The 18,932-nt window shown below is 46.6% G+C and overlaps 1 protein-coding gene across 1 annotated transcript; it reads left to right on the forward strand.

The window, feature by feature from the left end:
- The first annotated feature begins 277 nt into the window (after positions 1 to 277).
- Positions 278 to 16,246, forward strand: SCD (stearoyl-CoA desaturase). The gene is made up of 6 exons (XM_004427952.3): positions 278 to 692; positions 1,231 to 1,513; positions 5,582 to 5,712; positions 7,205 to 7,410; positions 8,898 to 9,130; positions 12,196 to 16,246. The coding sequence occupies exons 1-6, from the start codon at positions 666 to 668 to the stop codon at positions 12,393 to 12,395; spliced, it is 1,080 nt and encodes a 359-aa protein (XP_004428009.1). The 5' UTR covers positions 278 to 665; the 3' UTR covers positions 12,396 to 16,246.
- Positions 16,247 to 18,932: the final 2,686 nt, after the last annotated feature.

An 18,932-nucleotide genomic window follows, 5' to 3' on the forward strand; every position in this document is an offset into this window, starting at 1 on the left:
AGAGAGAAGACTCCCGAGCACCTCCGAGGACGCAGGGTGCTGGGCAGAGACCCAGCGTCCGGTGGAAGAGAAGCCGAGAAGGAGAAAGGGAGGGGAGGGGGAGCGAAGAGCTCGCGGCAGAGGGAACAGCAGATTGCGCCGAGCCAATGGCAACGGCAGGACGAGGTGGCACCAAATTCCCTTCGGCCAATGACGCGCCAGAGTCTACAGAAGCCCATTAGCATTTCCCCAGGGGCAGGGGCAGGGGCTGCGGCGGCGGAGCCGAGGTGTGTCTGCAGCATCCAGTTTCCGAGTCTCGGGCTCGAGCACGCCTCGGCTCTCTGTCTCCTCCCCTCTCCCGCCCATGCGGGGCCACCACGGAGAGCCAACTCTGCGCACTTTGCCCCTTGTTGGCAGCGGATAAAAGGGGTCTGAAGAAATACGGGACACGGTCACCCACTAAAGCTCTAGTATTTAAATCCCTAGCCTGGGAAGATCACGCACAGCGGGTCGGGTCTGGACACGGATCCAGCGCACACCGCGAGGGAAGGGTGCCGAGCGCGGCGCCGCGGATCCCCGCGCAAAAGCGGGCTCGGAGACTGAAGTCTACCCTCTGTCCGGGCTGTCCCGAACTCTGCTCCGCAGCCTCAGCCCTGGGAAAGTGATCCTAGCCTCAGAGAGCCCAGATGCCGGCCCATTTGCTGCAAGAGGAGGTGAGCTTCCAAGCAACGGCCCCCAGACCGCGGGTTCGCCGGCTCTGGTTGGGCTTCTGGGTGACTCCGATGGTGGAAGAGAGAGTTGAGAGCTCCGCGGAGGACATAGCCGTCTTTTGCGAGTTGTACTGCCTTCAGTTTCTTGGGAATGTGGATTGTAATTTGGGGACTTGGTTCCCCAACTTTTGTTTCTTAAGCTTTAAGGAAAAATCCGGACGTGCCGGTACCTTTATGTACGTATGCGTGTGGGTTTTCCTTTGTGTGTTGGTAGGGGTGCCGGTATTTTACTCCTCCTTCTTATTGCCTCTTCACCTTGAGGTTTCCCCCTCCTCCCCAGTCTATCTGCACAGTTCCTGGGAACTTCCCTCTCTTCATCCGGGGTAGATCCGGCCCTCAGGTAGCCTGGGTATTGAGGCAGGGTCTGTGCCCATACTCCACCCTTCCCCCAGCTTGATGAGAGAGTGAAGTGGCCCCTGCTGTCTCCACGTGTCCTCTCCAGCCTCCTCTCTCCTAACTCTCTGCTTCCTCTCCCTCCCAGATGTCTAGCTCCTACACTACCACCACCACCATCACAGCGCCTCCCTCCAGGGTCCTGCAGAATGGAGGAGGCAAGTTGGAGAAGACGTCCCTGTACTTGGAAGAAGACATCCGCCCTGAAATAAAAGATGACATCTATGACCCAAGCTACAAGGATAAGGAGGGCCCAAGGCCCAAGATTCAGTATGTTTGGAGAAACATCATCCTCATGTCTCTGCTACACTTGGGAGCCCTGTATGGGATCACACTGATCCCCACCTGCAAGGTCTACACCTGGCTCTGGGGTAAGAGGTTCCCTTGTCCTCCTGACCCAGTACCCCAGGTCTTCCATTCTTTTAACAAGCTAGGATCTTACATAAAGCAGAGGCACCCACCAACCCCTCTGGGCTCAGGTTTTCCTAGCCATCTCTCTCTGGTTGCCTGACAGGAGTGGGCTAGGAACACAGCTGGCGAGGGGGGGGGGCGGGGGGGGGCGGGATGCAGGAGTGTCGATTCTGGGGGTCCTTTAACATGGGTGTTGGGGAGGGAGCCCTGAGACCACGTGCTGTGGGCTTTGAAGTGAGTAGACCTGTGTCAGAGAGTTAGCTTTCCCTGAAAGAGCTTTTCTGTTTAGCTATTTGCTTGGCTGCTTGTCCCAGGTCTGTTAGCCACAAAAGAATCAAGACCCCTACCTGGAAGGCATGGGATCATGGTACTAGACCACTGGCTTTAGGGGGTACATGCTGAGCACAGTCGTGGGATAGCTGGAGAAACTGCTCCAGAAAAGAGTTAATAGAAGAGGGAGGAATGGAGAGGTGCTGATCCACAAAATTATTTTGGCCGGACCCTTGGCTCCCTTGTTATATAGAACGATGAAGAAGGGTCCTGGATATCCCAAGTTACACAGATGTACTGCTCTATGACCCCATGTAGGAACCATACATGCCGCTCAACGAAATGTTCTCAGAATGAAATACGGTTGAAGAAATGTTTTATGTCCCATTCCCCATCTAGCCTGCTCCAGCTCTTCTCTCCTGATGCCATGAAGTCCATCCTTGCCAGGGACAGCCAGGCCAGGCAAGAAAAGAGAGCCCTGAGCAGCCCTGGCCTTGATGCTGCTGCAGTGAGGGAGAGAGTTCCCAGTTTGTCCCTGACCTGCCCTTAGCTCAGCTCTTGCAGAGATCCATGGGCCTGGGCTGATAGCAGGGCTCTGCCCCCTGGATACACACATGCGCTTTGCAGGCATCTGCACCTCTGCCACCATAATCCTGGCTTGGGACGGGGGGAGCAGGGAGCTCTAAAGACCCAGGGGCCCCACGTTGCCACTCTCTGAGAGGGGTGAGCCAGAACTCCCTCTCCAGAAAACAACTTGTGAGTTTTCAGAGCAGTCTTGGGTGTGGGGTGCTTGCTGACAGCTACACTCTTGGAGGGTAGTTATGTAGAAGGGCTGGTAGGCCCAGTTCTAGCTGATTCCCCCAGGATCTCTTTGGTCTAAAGGTGGTGGGATCTGGTGCCTGGAGCTTTGTCTTGGGAAATCCTCTGGGTGCCACAGACAGAGAAATGCAACTGGGTAGATCTCCTCTCCTGTGATCTCCATTTTTCCAAGTACAAACTGGGGACAACAGTACTTTTTTAGGATTAGAAAGTTAGTGCTCCTTAGGTTACATGTGTGTCATTGCTGGAGCTGGCCAGGTGCAGAAGTCAGTTCATCTGCTCTCTAGCTCCTCTGAGAACCCAGCAGAAATTCAGCTGCAGCATGAAGAATCAAGAGCAAGGATAAGGATTCCCCAGGGAGACTGTGGACTCCTCTCTCCACCCCTTCTCCCAAATAGAGGAGTCCTCACAGGTAGTTTTGTCACCTGCAAGCCCTTTCCAGCCTCAGCACTCCCTGTAGGCCTCGTGAAGCCCAGAGTTTGGCCAGACTGCTGCTGCTTGCTCCTCACCCTCGGCTGCTAGTGCAGGGGCAGAAAGCTATCCCCAAACCAAGGCTCACCCATACCTTTTTGGTGCCCTGCCCATGGGTGTGTGCTGTGCCTTTCGACAGAGAAACGTGGCACCCAGAGACTGGACGGTGACTTGTTTCACTCCTGTCTCTGGGCCCTGTGGCGGATGGCTTAGCTGATGGAATGACCAGCTTGATAAGGGGTTATCAGAACTCCTCTGTCTTAAGGAGCAAGAGGGGGAGGGGGAGGGTCAGAGGCCCCACCTTCAGATTTTAGGAGCTTGGCTTCACGTTTTCTTGTTTTATCCCTAAGGACAGTGTTAAATTAGCAACTGGTTGAGATTCCAGCATTTCTCCTGCCTCTGAGCACTTTTGAGAGCCTCTCAGAAGAGCCCTTAGGGGAAGGCTGAAGAGATATCTCAGGCACCACTGAGGGCCAGGGGACAAAACTTCTCAAGTCTCTTTCTTAGGGCCAAAGCTATGAGATTTTGCTTAACCATCAGTTTGGACATTAATAGAGAATGACTTTCCAACTGACATAAGGCCTTCCATTTGATAGGCTTGGAGGTGTTGATAGAAAAAGGCACCAGAGTGCCTGGGTTCTTTGCCCAATTCCCTGTTAACACTAGAATCTTGTGTGCTTTCTGAGTCAACTTGCCAGAGTCATCTGTGGCATGAAACAACCCCAGAAACTTCTTTGGTTCTGAGCTGAGTGCTTCTGCTTTCATGCCCAAAGCCATTTTTCTTCCTCATTGGTGATTGGTGGGCTGTGGCTCAACTGTCATTTTTCCAGGTGCAGATGTGGGCAGATACTGCATCTGGGAAGATATCACCACATGGCTTGAGGCCAGCAAATCACCTGGGGCGCTAATCCCAGCGCAGAGGGACTATGGATAGAACTTTCATTGGGACAGACTCCAGCTGCATGGCTCTCCTTGGGATCTGTAGAAGGAATAGGATAGGGTAGAGGAAGACAGGGTAGGGGAGAGGAGTGGGCTGTTTAGGAAACTGGTATCTCTGGCTGGAGAGAAGAACACAGGACAGTTTGTTACAATGTGTAGTGTCTCCAACTGCAACTAAGTTCTGTGGCCACTAAGGATCCTTTGTTTCTAGCTGTTTCCCTAGTTATGAAACATTGTCAATAGTTGCTGCTCTACCAAGGCCTCAGCCCTGCTTCCTGGAATAGAGGAAGATGGGTACACTCCTCAACCCACTTCCCAGTTAGAGATTAGATCTGGCACCTCCTGAACCTGCAGGCCTCCAGGAAGGTGAGGCAGGACACGTTGGGGTGTTCCACCAGCACCTCTGAGCCCATCCTGCCATTGTCTAGAACTGGCCTTACCAGAGGGAGTTTGGGTGGACAGGGACGAGGAAAGGAGAGACAGGAACTGTGTGCCTATCTTCGGGAGGTGGATTGTATAGCTGGAACACGAACTGCTTATTGACAGAACACCTAGTTTCAAACCATGGCTCCATTCCTTACTAGCCATGTGACCATAGATAAACACGTAACCTCTCTGCGCATCTATTTCTTCAACTGCAAAGTGAAGATATTAAACCCCATTCAGGGTATCCAGTGAATCAGAATATAAAATCCTTGTCAAAGCTTAAGAGATTGTGTAGTTATGACTTACGTACAGGGTGGATTTTCCCTTGATATAGCCACACTGCCTGTTAAAATATTGGAATTCTTTTGTACCAGTTGGTAAAAAGTTCCAAGCCCTCTGAGTGTCCCCTAGAACCTAAGGCCCTTTGAATTGGTCAGTGCCCAGGCCATACTGGCTGTTAAATTTTTATTTATTTATTTATTTTTATTTATTTATTCTTTTGCTGAGGAAGATTCACCCTGAGCTAACATCTGCTGCCAGTCTTCGTCTTTTTTTTTGTATGTGAGCTGCCACCACTCACCACTGACAGATGAGTGGTGTAGGTCTGTACCTGGGAACCGAACCTGGGCTGCTGAGGCAGAGCACGCTGCACTTAACCACTAGGCCACTGGGACTGGCCCACGGCTGTTAAATATTTTAATACCACCCATGCTTATGGGTCCTAAGCTCTACAGGAGTAGTCTGTGGTCCTTAAAACCTTGGAGAAGGTTAGCTGAAGGTCAAAGGAGGTGGAACCTGGAATAATGTCCCTCACAATTGAGAATGACAAATGGCTCTGTGATGAGAGCCCTCTTCTATGTCCTACCTATCTGAAGTTCCTGGGCCTCCTTAGCTTATTCCAGTTCCTAGGTTGAGAGGATGGGAGGCGATGATATTTTTCGAGTGGTAAAATCAAAGAGGCCTAAGGGACCAAGGTATCCCTGGAGTTCAGGGTAAAGCAGATCCTCACTCAAAGCCTAAAGAACACACGGACTCTGACATGAGAACATAACGTGAACGCTTCCCCAGATTAGTGACTCCCCCTAACTGTCTTCTCCTGGCAGTGGTTCTCTACTATTTGATCAGTGCCCTGGGCATAACAGCAGGAGCCCACCGCCTGTGGAGTCACCGAACTTACAAAGCTCGGCTGCCCCTGCGACTCTTCCTGATCATTGCCAACACGATGGCATTCCAGGTAAGATATCGGCTCTTTTTTCTCCACTCTATCAATGATCTGGGGGCAGAATAGCGGTCAGCACCTAAAGAGCAGCAACACCTGTCCAGCCATTTCACTGTTCTCTCTCCGTATGGTCACTTCAAGTGCAGGCTCAGTGCTTAAGTCCACAAAGCATGAGGATACTTCTGAGTCACTGGAAAAGGGACATAGGAGATAAATAGGAAATACTCTCTGTGCATAGGATTATTTTTGATCCTAAGGTCCCTCTGTTATCACACAGTCCGGCTGTCATGGTCCTTCATCGTAAAGGGCCACAAAGCATGAGCCAGGAACTGACTCTGGTTTCCTGGGCAGACATTTGACAATAAATTCACTATTTTAGATGAATATCTTAGGACTCCACCACAGTGGGATTGAAGCTGATGTTTTACAGATTCATGAACTCTGTTGTTTTCAGGTAATAAGAGCAAACACTTTTATAGTGCTGACTATGTGCCTGGCACTGTTCTAAGCACTTGACGTAGAGTACCTCCTTAAATCCTCACAACAGTCTTAGGAGGTAGGTACTATGATTATCCCCATTTTATAGGTGAGGAAATTGTGTCACTGAGAGGTCTGACACCGTGGTCCTATCATGGGCTGCCAGGTTGGCTAAGTTAAGTATTGAGGTTTGTTGAGGCAGAAAGTTTATAGCAGAGATAGAATGAAGGGAATTGGGGAAAAGGAATTCATAGTTATTAAGTGGTAGCAATGGGCAAAGGATAGCATGTGGGGTGGGGCTTAGCTTGGAGCAAGAAGCAAGAAGAAAACCAAATTGGTCCCCATCCTCATGGCATGATCCCAGGTGCTTCCTGGGAAGCATATCATCTCTGCCATAGTACTTTATACCTTGAAGCCTCCTGATGTTGTCCCTGTAGGGCAAAGGGAAAGAAAAGATATTGGCTTATTCTTTAATGGATGGAAAGAGTCCCAGAGGAACCCAGAGGTCATTTGTAAATGTGGTCAAGATTATGGTTTCCATGCCTGGCCTTGAGTTGTGTGAGCTGTCTTTTGCCAAGGCATCAGAATGGAGCTTCCTGCAGCTTCACCCACCAACTAGGACCCTAGAACACGAGGCTGCCTGCCTCATGTTCTCCATGCCCAGGGATTAGGCACCCCCTGAGGACCTTTTCCAACATTTCTTGCTTGAAGAATTGCAATGTTCTTTCCTAATGAAACTATCTGAGCTCTGTATGATCTACCTCCATTCTGTCCACCATGTAACCTTCAGGAGGCAGCCAGTCCTATTCATGTGGTCCTGGGACTTTAAGTTGCTTTTCCACTTAAGCTTCAGTGGCAAGTTGGGGAAAAAGAGGAGGCAACTCCATGGCTTCTCCTTTGGAGCCCTGACTCCTGGGTATTTTATGAGGTTGGGCTGAGAGCCATGGACTCTTGAAAATGCCTATCCATTGGAATTCCCCTAAGAGGGCGTCTCTCCTCAGGCCTCAATTCCTTTTCTCTGTCCCTCCAGAATGACGTTTTTGAATGGGCCCGAGATCACCGTGTCCACCACAAGTTTTCAGAAACAGATGCTGATCCCCACAATGCCCAACGTGGCTTTTTCTTCTCTCACGTGGGTTGGCTGCTTGTGCGCAAACACCCAGCAGTCAAAGAGAAAGGTGCTTTGCTAGAGTTGTCTGACCTAAAAGCTGAGAAGCTGGTGATGTTCCAGAGGAGGTGAGTGAAGTCATGATGGAGCTGGGTACTCAGTGTCTGGGGAGCCCCCTTTTTTCTCCTAGGACTTATAAATGTAAGCTGAAAACTTACTGGGTTTGCATGTTCAAAATCATAATTTAAAACCCTAATTTTTAACAGCCCATAGCATAGACTATTACTCTTTCTTTCTCCCTGAGCTATCTTAAATAAACCAATTAAATTCAACAAATGTTTAGTGACCTAGGACAGTCATGGATACAAAGACGAATGTGTCACAGCCCTTACCTTCAACAGTTTGTAGCCTGTTGGGTGGAGGGAAAAACCAAGTATCCAAATAACTATGAAACAAGGCAAAATATTTTCTATACCAATGAGAGGCACTAAGGGGAGGGAGATTGCATCGTGGGGAACATCAAGGAAGGGTTTACGAAGAAAGAAGCTTTGGAATCCACTGGTGGATAGAGATTTTCACAGGTGTGTGTGGGGAGGGACTATGCAAACAGAAAGAACAGAATGAGCTAAAGCATGAAGCATGTTTCAGCAACAGTACTTTTGCTTGAAGTATAGGGTGTGGTGGGAAATAAGACAAGAAAGGGAGATTGATGCCATTCTTGCAGAGTCTTAAAAGCAGTCTTAGGATTTAATTCAATAGGCAATAGGAAACCATTAAAAGTTTTTTGAGCAGGAATGTGGCGTGGTCAGAGGTATGCTTTAAAAAGGTCATTCTCAGAACAGGTGAAAGAAACCATCAAGCCAAAGAGACGAGAGGCAGGACCACAAGTTAGGAGGTAATGAGGCTCCATGCTAGGAAAGCAGTGGCAGGAAGGGAAAGGAGTTGGATACAGGGAAAACCAATGATATAGGAGTATAAGACTTGACTGCTGAAGGGATATAGGAAATCAATTTCCTTGGAAAGTCAATGGCCTGGTCTACATTTGAGAGAATGAAGAACAGAACAGGGCCTCCAGAGGGACAGAGACCTGCAGGCACCAAAGACACTCAGCATGCCTCTCTGAAGAAGGAGAAGAGGAAGAATTAGAGGGTGGCTGGCAGGAAATGGAGGCAAGACCCTAAACATCAACTCTGCAAAGAGCACTGACTGGAAAGAGAAAGGAGCCCAGAGGCAGAATGGAAAACCAGCCTGGGAAGGACAACTCAGTTTATTAGTTTGTAATTTGGACCTCACTTGTTTCACCAACAGGGTATGATGCTATAGTGAAAAAGAGCAATGGATTCAGAGTCAGGAGACAAGCAGTCCAATCCTCGTTCCACCTGTTCCTGGTGGTGTGATCCTAGAAAAGTCATTTCACTCCTTATTATCTCAACTAAAAAGTGAGATAATAACACTACATTCTCAAAAGATTTCCCATCCCCTTTCTTTGTTCTGTCTTCTGCCACACTATACTCACACTGTAGAAGGAAAGAGACAGCCCAACCCAGTGATGGTGGAAAAGCAGGCAGGTCTGAGAGTCCTCTCCACTGACGCAGCCTATGATCTCTCCACGTAGGTACTACAAACCTGGTATTCTGTTGATGTGCTTCATCCTGCCCACACTTGTGCCCTGGTATTTCTGGGGTGAAACTTTTCCACACAGCTTATTTGTTGCCACTTTATTGCGTTACGCTGCTGTGCTAAATGCCACTTGGCTGGTGAACAGTGCTGCCCACCTCTACGGATATCGCCCTTATGACAAGAACATTAACCCCCGAGAGAATATCCTGGTTTCACTGGGAGCTGTGGGTAAGTCAGCAGTCCACGGGAAGACCACATCTAGTGGTCTGCTGGTTAGGGTATTAGGCTAGGGGCCAGAAAAACCAGAGTAACCTGTTTTTATGACCTCTATCTATCTGTTTTTCCACTCTAAAACTAAGGGGCAATATATTAGAAAACGTTTGAGAGTCAGGCAACAAGTATTACGTAAAAATGAAAGGGTGAAAACTAACAATCCCTTTGATTACAGGTTCTAAAATAATTCCCAAAGGCTATGTATAATGAACCCCATTGAATTTTCCTTTTTCTGGGCACCTCTGGGCTGAACTACAGTCTTGCTTGGGGCAGGGAATGCATAAATGAACGATAGTGTCATCTGGGTGGCCATAAGCCTGGTGTTTTATATTTAAACATACTATATAACATGTAGAATAAGTAATTACAATTTAGTTCAATAAACTTCTTTTATCTCCTCACCATATCAGATGGGCGATACTTGAAGTGTATGCCAAGCCTTATTGCTTGGCGATGCCAATATGAAGGACATCAAGGCCACTGCTGGTGGCCCTGTACTGCCACCTACCACTCTTGTCTTTTGTCTCCTATTTTTCTCTCTTCTACTTCTATTCTGTGATAGGAATACCCTCACCCCCAAAGTGGCTTAGGGAACCCCCAAGAAAGCAGTTAGTTTGATTACAAGTACCTGTTCGCTGATCTAATGCTGACTATTCATGAATTTATTTCTCTCTCTTATTCTGGTCCCAATAGCCAGAGTCTAAGACAACAGGGTTCTACCATCTGTCTCCATTTTTTTTCTGTCACTCTTTTCAACTAAATATAGACCTTGACTAAGGCCTGGAATTAGTTTTCCTTGAGCAGACCCAGTGCCCCTTCTTCCTCACCAGCGACCGGTGCCACTGCTCTTCCAGTGTATGCAGGCACCCTCATGGTCCCGCATATTTATGCACACCATGGCCTAACACTCACTTTTTCCTCTTTAAAATTTTCCTTTATAGTCTCAACTCTGACCATCTTTACTATCTGTACTAAAGGCCTTTTTCCCTATCTCTTTTTAACTTTCCCGCATCTCCCCCCTCCTTTCAGGCATCTTCTACCATTGTGCATGTTCTTACTCTGAGCCATATTTGAAATAAATCACCTAGGCTGTATACGTTGGAGATTTTCATAGAAATGGAAATTTCTGGAATGAGATTTGTCCTCTTACTGCAAATGGATCTATAGTGGGCTTCCTCAACTCCAGCTTCTTTGTGACCATCAGTTCAAAGTGGCTGCCAATATCTTACTTCGTTTCAGTCATTTCTCCTTACCTGCTGCTCTGCTCCTTCTCACCTCACCCTTTGTTCTCCTGTAGCTCTCTTCCCTGCCATTCTAATCTTTTTCTGCTTGAATTACCTCCCCCACAGTCACATGCTCATCTTCTGTCTACCAGAGCTGACCTCCCCCCTTGAGCCTTTCTTGAGCTGTATCTTGCTGCCCTAGTTGCAAAGTCTTGTCCTTCTTCTACCCATTGACCTTTCTCCTCTTTTTTTCTCCCTTGGCTATGTGTGTGTCTGATTCAGTTTTATTTTTATTTTTATTTTTTAATTTTATTTATTTATTTTTTCCCCCAAAGCCCCAGTAGATAGTTGTATGTCATAGCTGCACATCCTTCTAGTTGCTGTATGTGGGACGTGGCCTCAGCATGGCCGGAGAAGCGGTGCGTCGGTGCGCGCCCAGATCCGAACCCAGGCCGCCAGCAGCTGAGCTCGCTCACTTAACCGCTAAGCCACAGGGCCGGCCCTGATTCAGTTTTAAATCTGATAAGCGTAGGCCTGGTTAGCAGTCACACAGAGCCTAGCTGCAGAGCCATTTATGGAAATTCGTAATCCTCTGTCAGTACCTTTAGCCTTGGGGATATCCCATCCTCCTACTCAGTTCACACAGGATAATCAGGTGTCACAGAGAGAGGACATACCTTGCGGTGCTCTGGATAGTGTCATTTACTTTGCAGGACTTCCTTCACTTGCTTGTTATTCATATCATTACTCCTCTACTGGGGTTCTTTTATCTTCAAAGGGCTCAATGCACTCTTCTGATCCGTAGTCAGACGCATTATCCATTGCGCCACTGGCCCTGTGTTTCAACGCACTCTTTTATTAGCTATCCTTCACCCAGCTTTCTCCCGGCCTCACAAGGGTTAGGATGGTTATTATAGAATGCGGTTCAGAAAGACGAGTCCTGCGAAGGGTTGGAGAACTCTATCTGTGGAGTTGACAGAGCGTTACTCATTATAGAAATTATCTTGAATCCAGACTTTCTTTGTTTTTCCTCTATCCAGCAATTTGTTTTTCCTCTCTCCAGCAAAAGTGAAATGCTCATCTCAGAATATCAGAGGTTAGAGGGAACATCCAAGCATTTTGATGTTTATTCCCTCAGAGAGCTTCTGTTTTATCAGCATCACCCCCACACCAGGGTCAAAGCTCAAAAGAATTCGAAGTCAGAGCAATCCACTCTGAACCAGTAGTGTCTGAGGTAACTCGGACCAGTGGTCTAGGCCTGCTTTCTTCTGCCTCTTGGCTGTTGCTGCCCAACTCTCTTGGTACCTTCCACCCTTAGAGGCAGAACCAGTGCAGTGGGGAAAGGTGTACTCCTTTGCTCACCTTTGTAAGAAACACAGCAAAAGTTCTTCATTCTGGACTCTCTCCTCTCCCCACCCTAACTGACACATGCATATATACACAGAGCCTTTAGGGTCTCAGATCAGTATTTCTTAAAGCTCTGGGATTTTCCAATCTGAAATCCATTCCCAGCCATAGCTGTTTCTCCTAGTCATCCTCTGGGAGAAACTGCCAATCTCTCCACAAAGGCCCCCAGAGAGCCATGGGTGACCAGGGCCTCCCTGATTGTTTCTTAAGACGCCTCTCAGGGGATCTATTTGGTTCAGAGTAGAAGAGACTGGATTCATTCATTCACTCAACAACAGCAAGTTTTTACTAGGTTTGAAATACTCTGCTAAATAACCTTGGTGTGCTGAGATCAGGAAGACAGCAATCCACAATGTAGCACCATAACTTTTCTCCTTGCTTTTGTTCCAGGTGAGGGCTTCCACAACTACCACCACTCCTTCCCCTATGACTACTCTGCCAGTGAGTATCGCTGGCATATCAACTTTACCACATTCTTCATCGATTGCATGGCTGCCCTCGGTCTGGCTTATGACCGGAAGAAAGTATCCAAAGCTGCCATCTTGGCCAAGATTAAAAGAACTGGAGATGAAAGCTACAAGAGTGGCTGAGTTTTGGGTCCCTTGGGTTCCTTTTTCAAAAGCCAGCTGGGCAGAGGTTTAATGTTCTGTTTATTAACTACTGAATAATGCTACCAGGATGCTAAAGATGATGACGTTAACCCATTCCAGTACAGTATTCTTTTAAAATGCAAAAGTATTGAAAGCCAACAACCCTGCCTTCATGATGCTAAGCTGATATTCTTATTTCTTCATGTATCTTCTCTCTTCTGGTCCCATTGTTCTTCTCTTTGCTTTGTTCCTATCACCTTCCTTTCTCTTCCCCTCTCCATTGCCTCCCAGGCAAGCAGCTGGTCACTCAGTGGTGAGTATGCAGCTTCCAAAGCTTCGACAGCCTTTCTATAGTCCAAAACTAGTGGTCTTTGCCCCAGATAACTCTTTCCTTGCGCTGTTCTGAACTTCAAGGAAGGTGGCTCAAGCTCCAGATATGACAAAATCTTCTGAGAAGGCCCCTGTTAATTACCTTCAGCCCAGGCTTTTGCTAGATGAAATGGAGAAATAACTTTATTTGGCATGAAGCTTCTAAAGCAGGTAAATTGCCAGGGGAGAGAGTTAGCATGCATGGTGTGATTGACAAGTAAGGAGGGGGTGAGGTGGGAAACAAGGCAAGAAGCTCCTGCTGTGATCAGACACACAGCTGCCTGCCTAGTGAGGACTTTGAGCCCCACCACACAGCATGCTTCCTTTCTCTCCTCACTGAGTAGGGAAGGGCCATGGACCTTGGCAATGCTAGAACACAAAAGCAAATCTCAGTGTCCCAATATAGTTTAGGCTGGGGATAAAGAAGCATTTAGTTTGTAGGAAAAGTGGTCTCTGCTGGGGAAGGATTTATTTTTCCTTTCATAACAGGAAAATTTCTTATTTCATATAACAAGAAGTCTTAAGGTTGGTGTTTCCAGAATTGGTAAATCCAGCAGCTCATGGAATCATCAGAATTCTAAAATTCTTTCAAGTTTCTGCTCTGCCATCTTCAGGATATTGGTCAGCTCCTCTCATAGCAATAAGATGGCTGCAGCATTTCCAAACATCGAAAAAAGGAATGTGTTGGTGGTAGAGTGGTGAGCATAGCTGCCTTCCAAAAAAGGAAGGCTTTTAGGAGATGGAGTTGTGTCAAACGTAAATATATATATACATATATGCTTTGCTTGGAATATTAAAATAATTCACTTAGAGTATTTCTGTCTGAAAAAGGGATGCTTGAAGAAGAGGAGGATTAGATGGGTTGTCTACTTTCCCCTCACTGCTGGACAGGAGATGGAGAGGTTGAGGGGCAGAGTCTGTAGGCAGTTCCTAAGAGATCACTTTACAAAAGAAGCGCTCTGAGAACACATTGCCAGGGGATTCCGAGATTACTGAGTAAGTTATTGGGTATGCTAATGTGGAAGCGGGTTACACACACAAGTTAGATGTTAGGTTCATTCATTAATTCCAACTTTTCCTTGGAATCAGTAAAAACTAGAAGGCTTCTCCGGAGCGTCAAAACCCTTCACTCATTCCTTCTCTGTTAGCATCTAGTCTAAAGTATAGGACTGCCTGGGGGGCGAGGTGGGAATCTCTTAACTACCCTGGTTATTGATTCCTGGCTCTACCCTATCTGTCCATTTTCTCCTGCTGGTCCTATCTCCTCCCTGATGTTTTCTTGTTTCTGTGGATAGGCAGCCTCCTTTGTGTGTATTCAGAGGCAGTGATGGCTATTGCTGTCCAGGCAGCTCCCTCTCCTGCAGACAGAATGCTCAGGGTCATTGAACCACTGTTTCTCTTTATAAAGTTGAGCTAGCTGCCACTTTCACTTGGCCTCCAGAGTCTCTCCACCTACACCCTTGTGCTCCCCTGCCACACTGATGACTCAAGACACGGCTGGCAAACCCTACTGAAAACATCCCTGGCACAGGTACTCCCACTCATGAGGCACAGCCAAGCCAAATGCTCACACTGTGCCAGTGAGCCAGCCATGGAGCAAAAGAGGGTTTTCAGTCTCCTCTGTCTGGGTCAGAACCAGAGAGCATGCCGGATGCCCCCTGCTTACTCAGTCACCCTGCCCAGCCTGAGTCAGTGCTCCCAGCTGACAGTGCAATGCTTGTAGAAGTAGGAGGGAGCCTCGTCTTTACTGGGAAGCACAAGAAGCAAAGGCAAGTTCCAAAGTGCCTCACTCAAAAGGAGGCCCCATTCCCTGGAGTCAGGGTGCACTGCAAAGCTTTGGGTGAGACTTGGGATCTGAGATGCCACGAACTTTGCTGAACAGTGTCTCTGTTTAGCAAACTAACCAGCATTCCCCATAGCACAGCCTAGGGCAGACAATAGTATAGAAGAAGTCTGAAAAAGTATCTTGAGGACCTTGGACCACTCCTGTCCCTGTGCCTCAGTTATCAGTGCTGAAGCCTGGCTTTACTCTATTCAGATAGGAAATGTACAATACCAAATGCTCTGTCTACTGTTGAGCCCCAATGGTGGAAGGGCAGAGGGCCTTTCTTCCTATATTAATTGAATAGAGGCTACAGGGGCTAGGTTGGACTAAAGGCATCCTTGTCTTTTGAGCTATTCTTCTCAGTAGAAAAGAATCCAATGGAAGATCACTGTAGTTTAGATCTGTTGTCCTGTTGGGTAGTTTTAATTCCACAGATCGTCAGATGCCTGCTTTATAATTTATGATCAAAAACAACTTTATCTTTCTGTTATAATAGTGTTCCATGGATTTGATCCACACCGTGACCCTACACTGGATGGGGTCCTCAGGCTGAGGGCCCCTGGGTATCGGTGGAGGGGTGTTTGCTGAGTAAGGAACACTTTTTTCAAGATTCTAAAGCTGAATTCAAATGATACATTAATGATCCAGAAACTCAGATCTGATCAAGTCTGAATTTCTAAAAGTCCTTGCTTTGTGGGTGTGCTGACAACTTATGTGGGTGCCTTACATCTTTCCTAATCTGTGTTGCATATGAGCCTGCTCTCACTCCCACTGTGGAGTTCCTTTGCACCTGAGAGCCTACAGCAGTGGCTGGTAGAAAGGGGGGCCGGGCTGGAGAATTATCAGTATAGCTATTTGCAGGATTCACTTCTGGGCTTCATTTTGGAAACTTTTCTTAGGGCTGTTTTTATTAAGTGCCCACATTTGATGGAGGGTGGAAATAATTTGAATGTATTTGATTTGTAATTTTTTAGATTAAAAAATGGTTGTAGCATTTAAAATGGAACCTTTTTCTCCTTGGTTTGCTAGTATCCTGAGTGTATTCTCTGTAAGTGTAGCTCAAATGGGTCAGTGTGAAAGGTTAAAGAATGTTACGCGGGTGGTTAAGGCCAGGGCCTCTCCTACCACTGTGCCACTGACTTGCTATGTGACCCTGGGCAAGTCACTTAACTATAACGTGCCTCAGTTTTCCTTCTGTTAAAATGGGGTTAATAATACTGACCTACCTCAAAGGGCAGTTTTGAGGCGTGACTAATGCTTTTTATAAAGCATCTGGGGATCCTTCAGCAGAGGAATTCTCTGAAGTCCTGAATATTTTTATAGTAGCAGTATCCACCATGAACTTGTGTCCACCGTGAACCATGTGTCCCGGATGCTATCATTAATCTGTATGGTTCGCTCTGAGAGATTGAGTAAATCCATTGGATAAGTGGTGGATAACTAGCTGGACAAAATTTGAGAATGCATAAACTCATTGCCATGGAAACATACAGGATACTTTTCCTTGATTGGGTGAGATTTTTCCCTTTTTATGTGGGATAGTAGTTATTTGTGACCTAAGAGTAATTTTGGAATAATTTCTATTAATATCAATTCTGAAGCTAGTGGTACTGATCTGAAATTGTGTTTGTTCATAATAAAAGTGAAGTGAATCTGATTGCACTGTGTCTGGGAGTGTTTTGGCTGTGATTCAGTGTCCTGGGACTTATCTCTATGGTCCACCACCCTATCTGTGTCCTGTTCCTGCACCTTTAAGAGTAAAAGGGTAGAAGCTACAGTGGTTGACTCATACCCCAGTAACCCGCCCTGCCCTTCCTAAGGGTAACTTTAGGTTAAACTCAGCCTTGGCAGCAGGAAACCGGGAGTCTGCTGCCATTAAATCAAACACATTAACACCAGCTGGCACCTTGGCCCTGGGGAAATGCCAGATCTCTTGTGTGTCACGTGGTCACATGGACCCAAGAGAGAGATACCGAGAGGTAGAGAGCAGCAGGAGAAGCACTCTGAGAAAGCAGTTCTTTACCTTGCAACCCAGCCTGGGCAGTCCAGGTCATTCCTCCGAAATGTAGTCCCTCCCAGGAGTAAAGTGGCTTTCTGAAAATGCTGATTAACAACAGCAGGAAGAAAGGAAAAACAATCCCAGGGAAGGTTTGTAAATTCCTGGACTAGAGAGGGCTTCATGATCATAAGGTGGGAAAGGCTTTAGTGAGAATCCTCAAGTGGAAAGGAGAAGGCCGACTTTTTACAGCTTGAAAAAGCTCCATCTTCCAACAGGAGCCACCAGTACCTAGGCTTCTAAGAGTTCCCTGGAACCAGCTCACCTCACTTTCTCATGTAAGGTTGCCCTCACCTTGAACAAAAAGCAAGATTCTCTTGGAGTAATTCTGAGCATCCAAAATCAAGTCTATATTTACTGAGGCCTTGCCAGACCTTAATAATTCAAGTTGATGGTGGCATTTTCTGCATCAATTAACATCTGGCTTTCCACCCCTTTCCCTCTGTTTTGTTTAAAATGTTCAAGCTGGACTATTTTTCAGTTCTATAACTGCACTCTCCTTTCAGGTCTCTGCTTTATTTCCCATTAACTGGCATCCAATTTAAACAGTTGAGGGGCCGGCCTGGTGGCGCAGCGGTTAAGTGCCCGCGCTCTGCTTTGGTGGCCCAGGATTCGCAGGTTCAGATCCCGGGTGCGCACAGACGCACCCCTTGTCAAGCAGTGCTGTGGCGGCGTCCCATATAAAGTAGAGGAAGATAGGTACAGATGTTAGCCCAGGGCCAATCTTCCTCAACAAAAAGAGGAGGATTGGCAACAGATGTTAGCTCAGGGCTGATCTTCCTGACCAAAAATAAATAAATAAAATAAATAAATAAACAGTTGATCCTCAGTAAGCTCTGTTACTTTTCATTTCTTCCTGTATTATACCTGGCTGTGCTCCCTCTGATTAAATACACTTCTAGGGGCCGGCCCAGTGGTGTAGCGGTTAAGTGTGTGCGCTCCACTTTGGCGGCCTGGGGTTCACAGGTTCAGATCCCAGGCGTGGACCTATGCACTGCTCATCAAGCCATGCAGTGGCAGTGTCCCATATATAAAATAGAGGAAGATGGGCATAGATGTTATCTCAGGGCCAATCTTCCTCACCCCTCCCAAAATAATATATATATATACTTCTATATTTCCTCCAAACAATTTGTATTTTGTATATTATTTCCTCCTGGGGCTGTTTTCTTATTCCTATCTGTGAAAGTTCTAAGAAGGAAGAGGAAAGGGGAGAGCTCTCAGAGCCTGATCAATAGGTTCAGTTTAATTTAAGATTGAGAGAGTACAAGAATAAGTAGTGAGCTTACCTGTAAGGATGAGTTGTAAAATAAGAGCTCCTAGGGGCAAAGTAATGAACTCTTGTTTTTGACATGTTTTGTATGGGAAGGTATTAAAGACGTTAAGGCTCGGGCCGACCCCGTGGCATAGCAGTTAAGTGCACACCCTCTGCTGCTGGCGGCCCGGTTGGGATCTCGGGAGTGTACCGACGCACCGCTTGTCAGGCTGTGCTGTGGCAGCGTCCCATGTAAAGTGGAGGAAGATGGGCACGGATGTTAGCCCAGGGCCAGTCTTCCTCAGCAAAAAGAGGAGGACTGGCATGGATGTTAGCTCAGAGCTGATCTTCCTCACAAAAAAAAAAAAAAAAGAGAGAGAGGTTAAGGCTCTATTTAATGATCAAGATTTAACCATGGGACAAAAGGATAAAAAGTAATTTAAGATAATAATGGAGAAGAGCATAGAAATAAAATTCCTGATGCCCAATGGACACCAGTTTTCTCCCTCTTCGCTAGAGGAAGAACCAGGCTAGTCCCTAAAAATGTCTGCCAGAAAAAGAAAGAAAAGGCATCCAGATAGGAAAGGAAGAAGTGAAACTATCTCTGTATGCAGATGACACTATTTTGCATATTAAAAAATCCTAAAGAATTCACACAAAATACTATTAGAGCTAATAAATTCAGCAAGGTGGCATGACACAAGATCAATATACAAAAATCAATTGTATTTCTATAAACTAGCAATGACTAATATGCAAATGAAGTTAAGGAAAGAATTCTATTTATAACAGTATCTAAAAGAATAGATAAATAGGGATAAATCTAACAAAAGAAGTGCATAAGAATGGTACATTGTAAACTACAAAACATTACTAAAAGAAATTAGAGAAGACCTAAATAAATGGAAAGAAATCTCATGCTCATGGATTGGAAGACTTAAGTTGGTAATACCCCCCAAATTGATCTACAGATTCAATGCAATCCTTATCAAAATTCCAGCGGCCATTTTTTTTTTTACAGAGATTGACATG

Source organism: Ceratotherium simum, chromosome 6 (genome assembly GCF_057802395.1).
Source record: "Ceratotherium simum simum isolate JZ-2026a chromosome 6, ASM5780239v1, whole genome shotgun sequence".
Taxonomy (NCBI): Eukaryota; Metazoa; Chordata; class Mammalia; order Perissodactyla; family Rhinocerotidae; genus Ceratotherium; species Ceratotherium simum.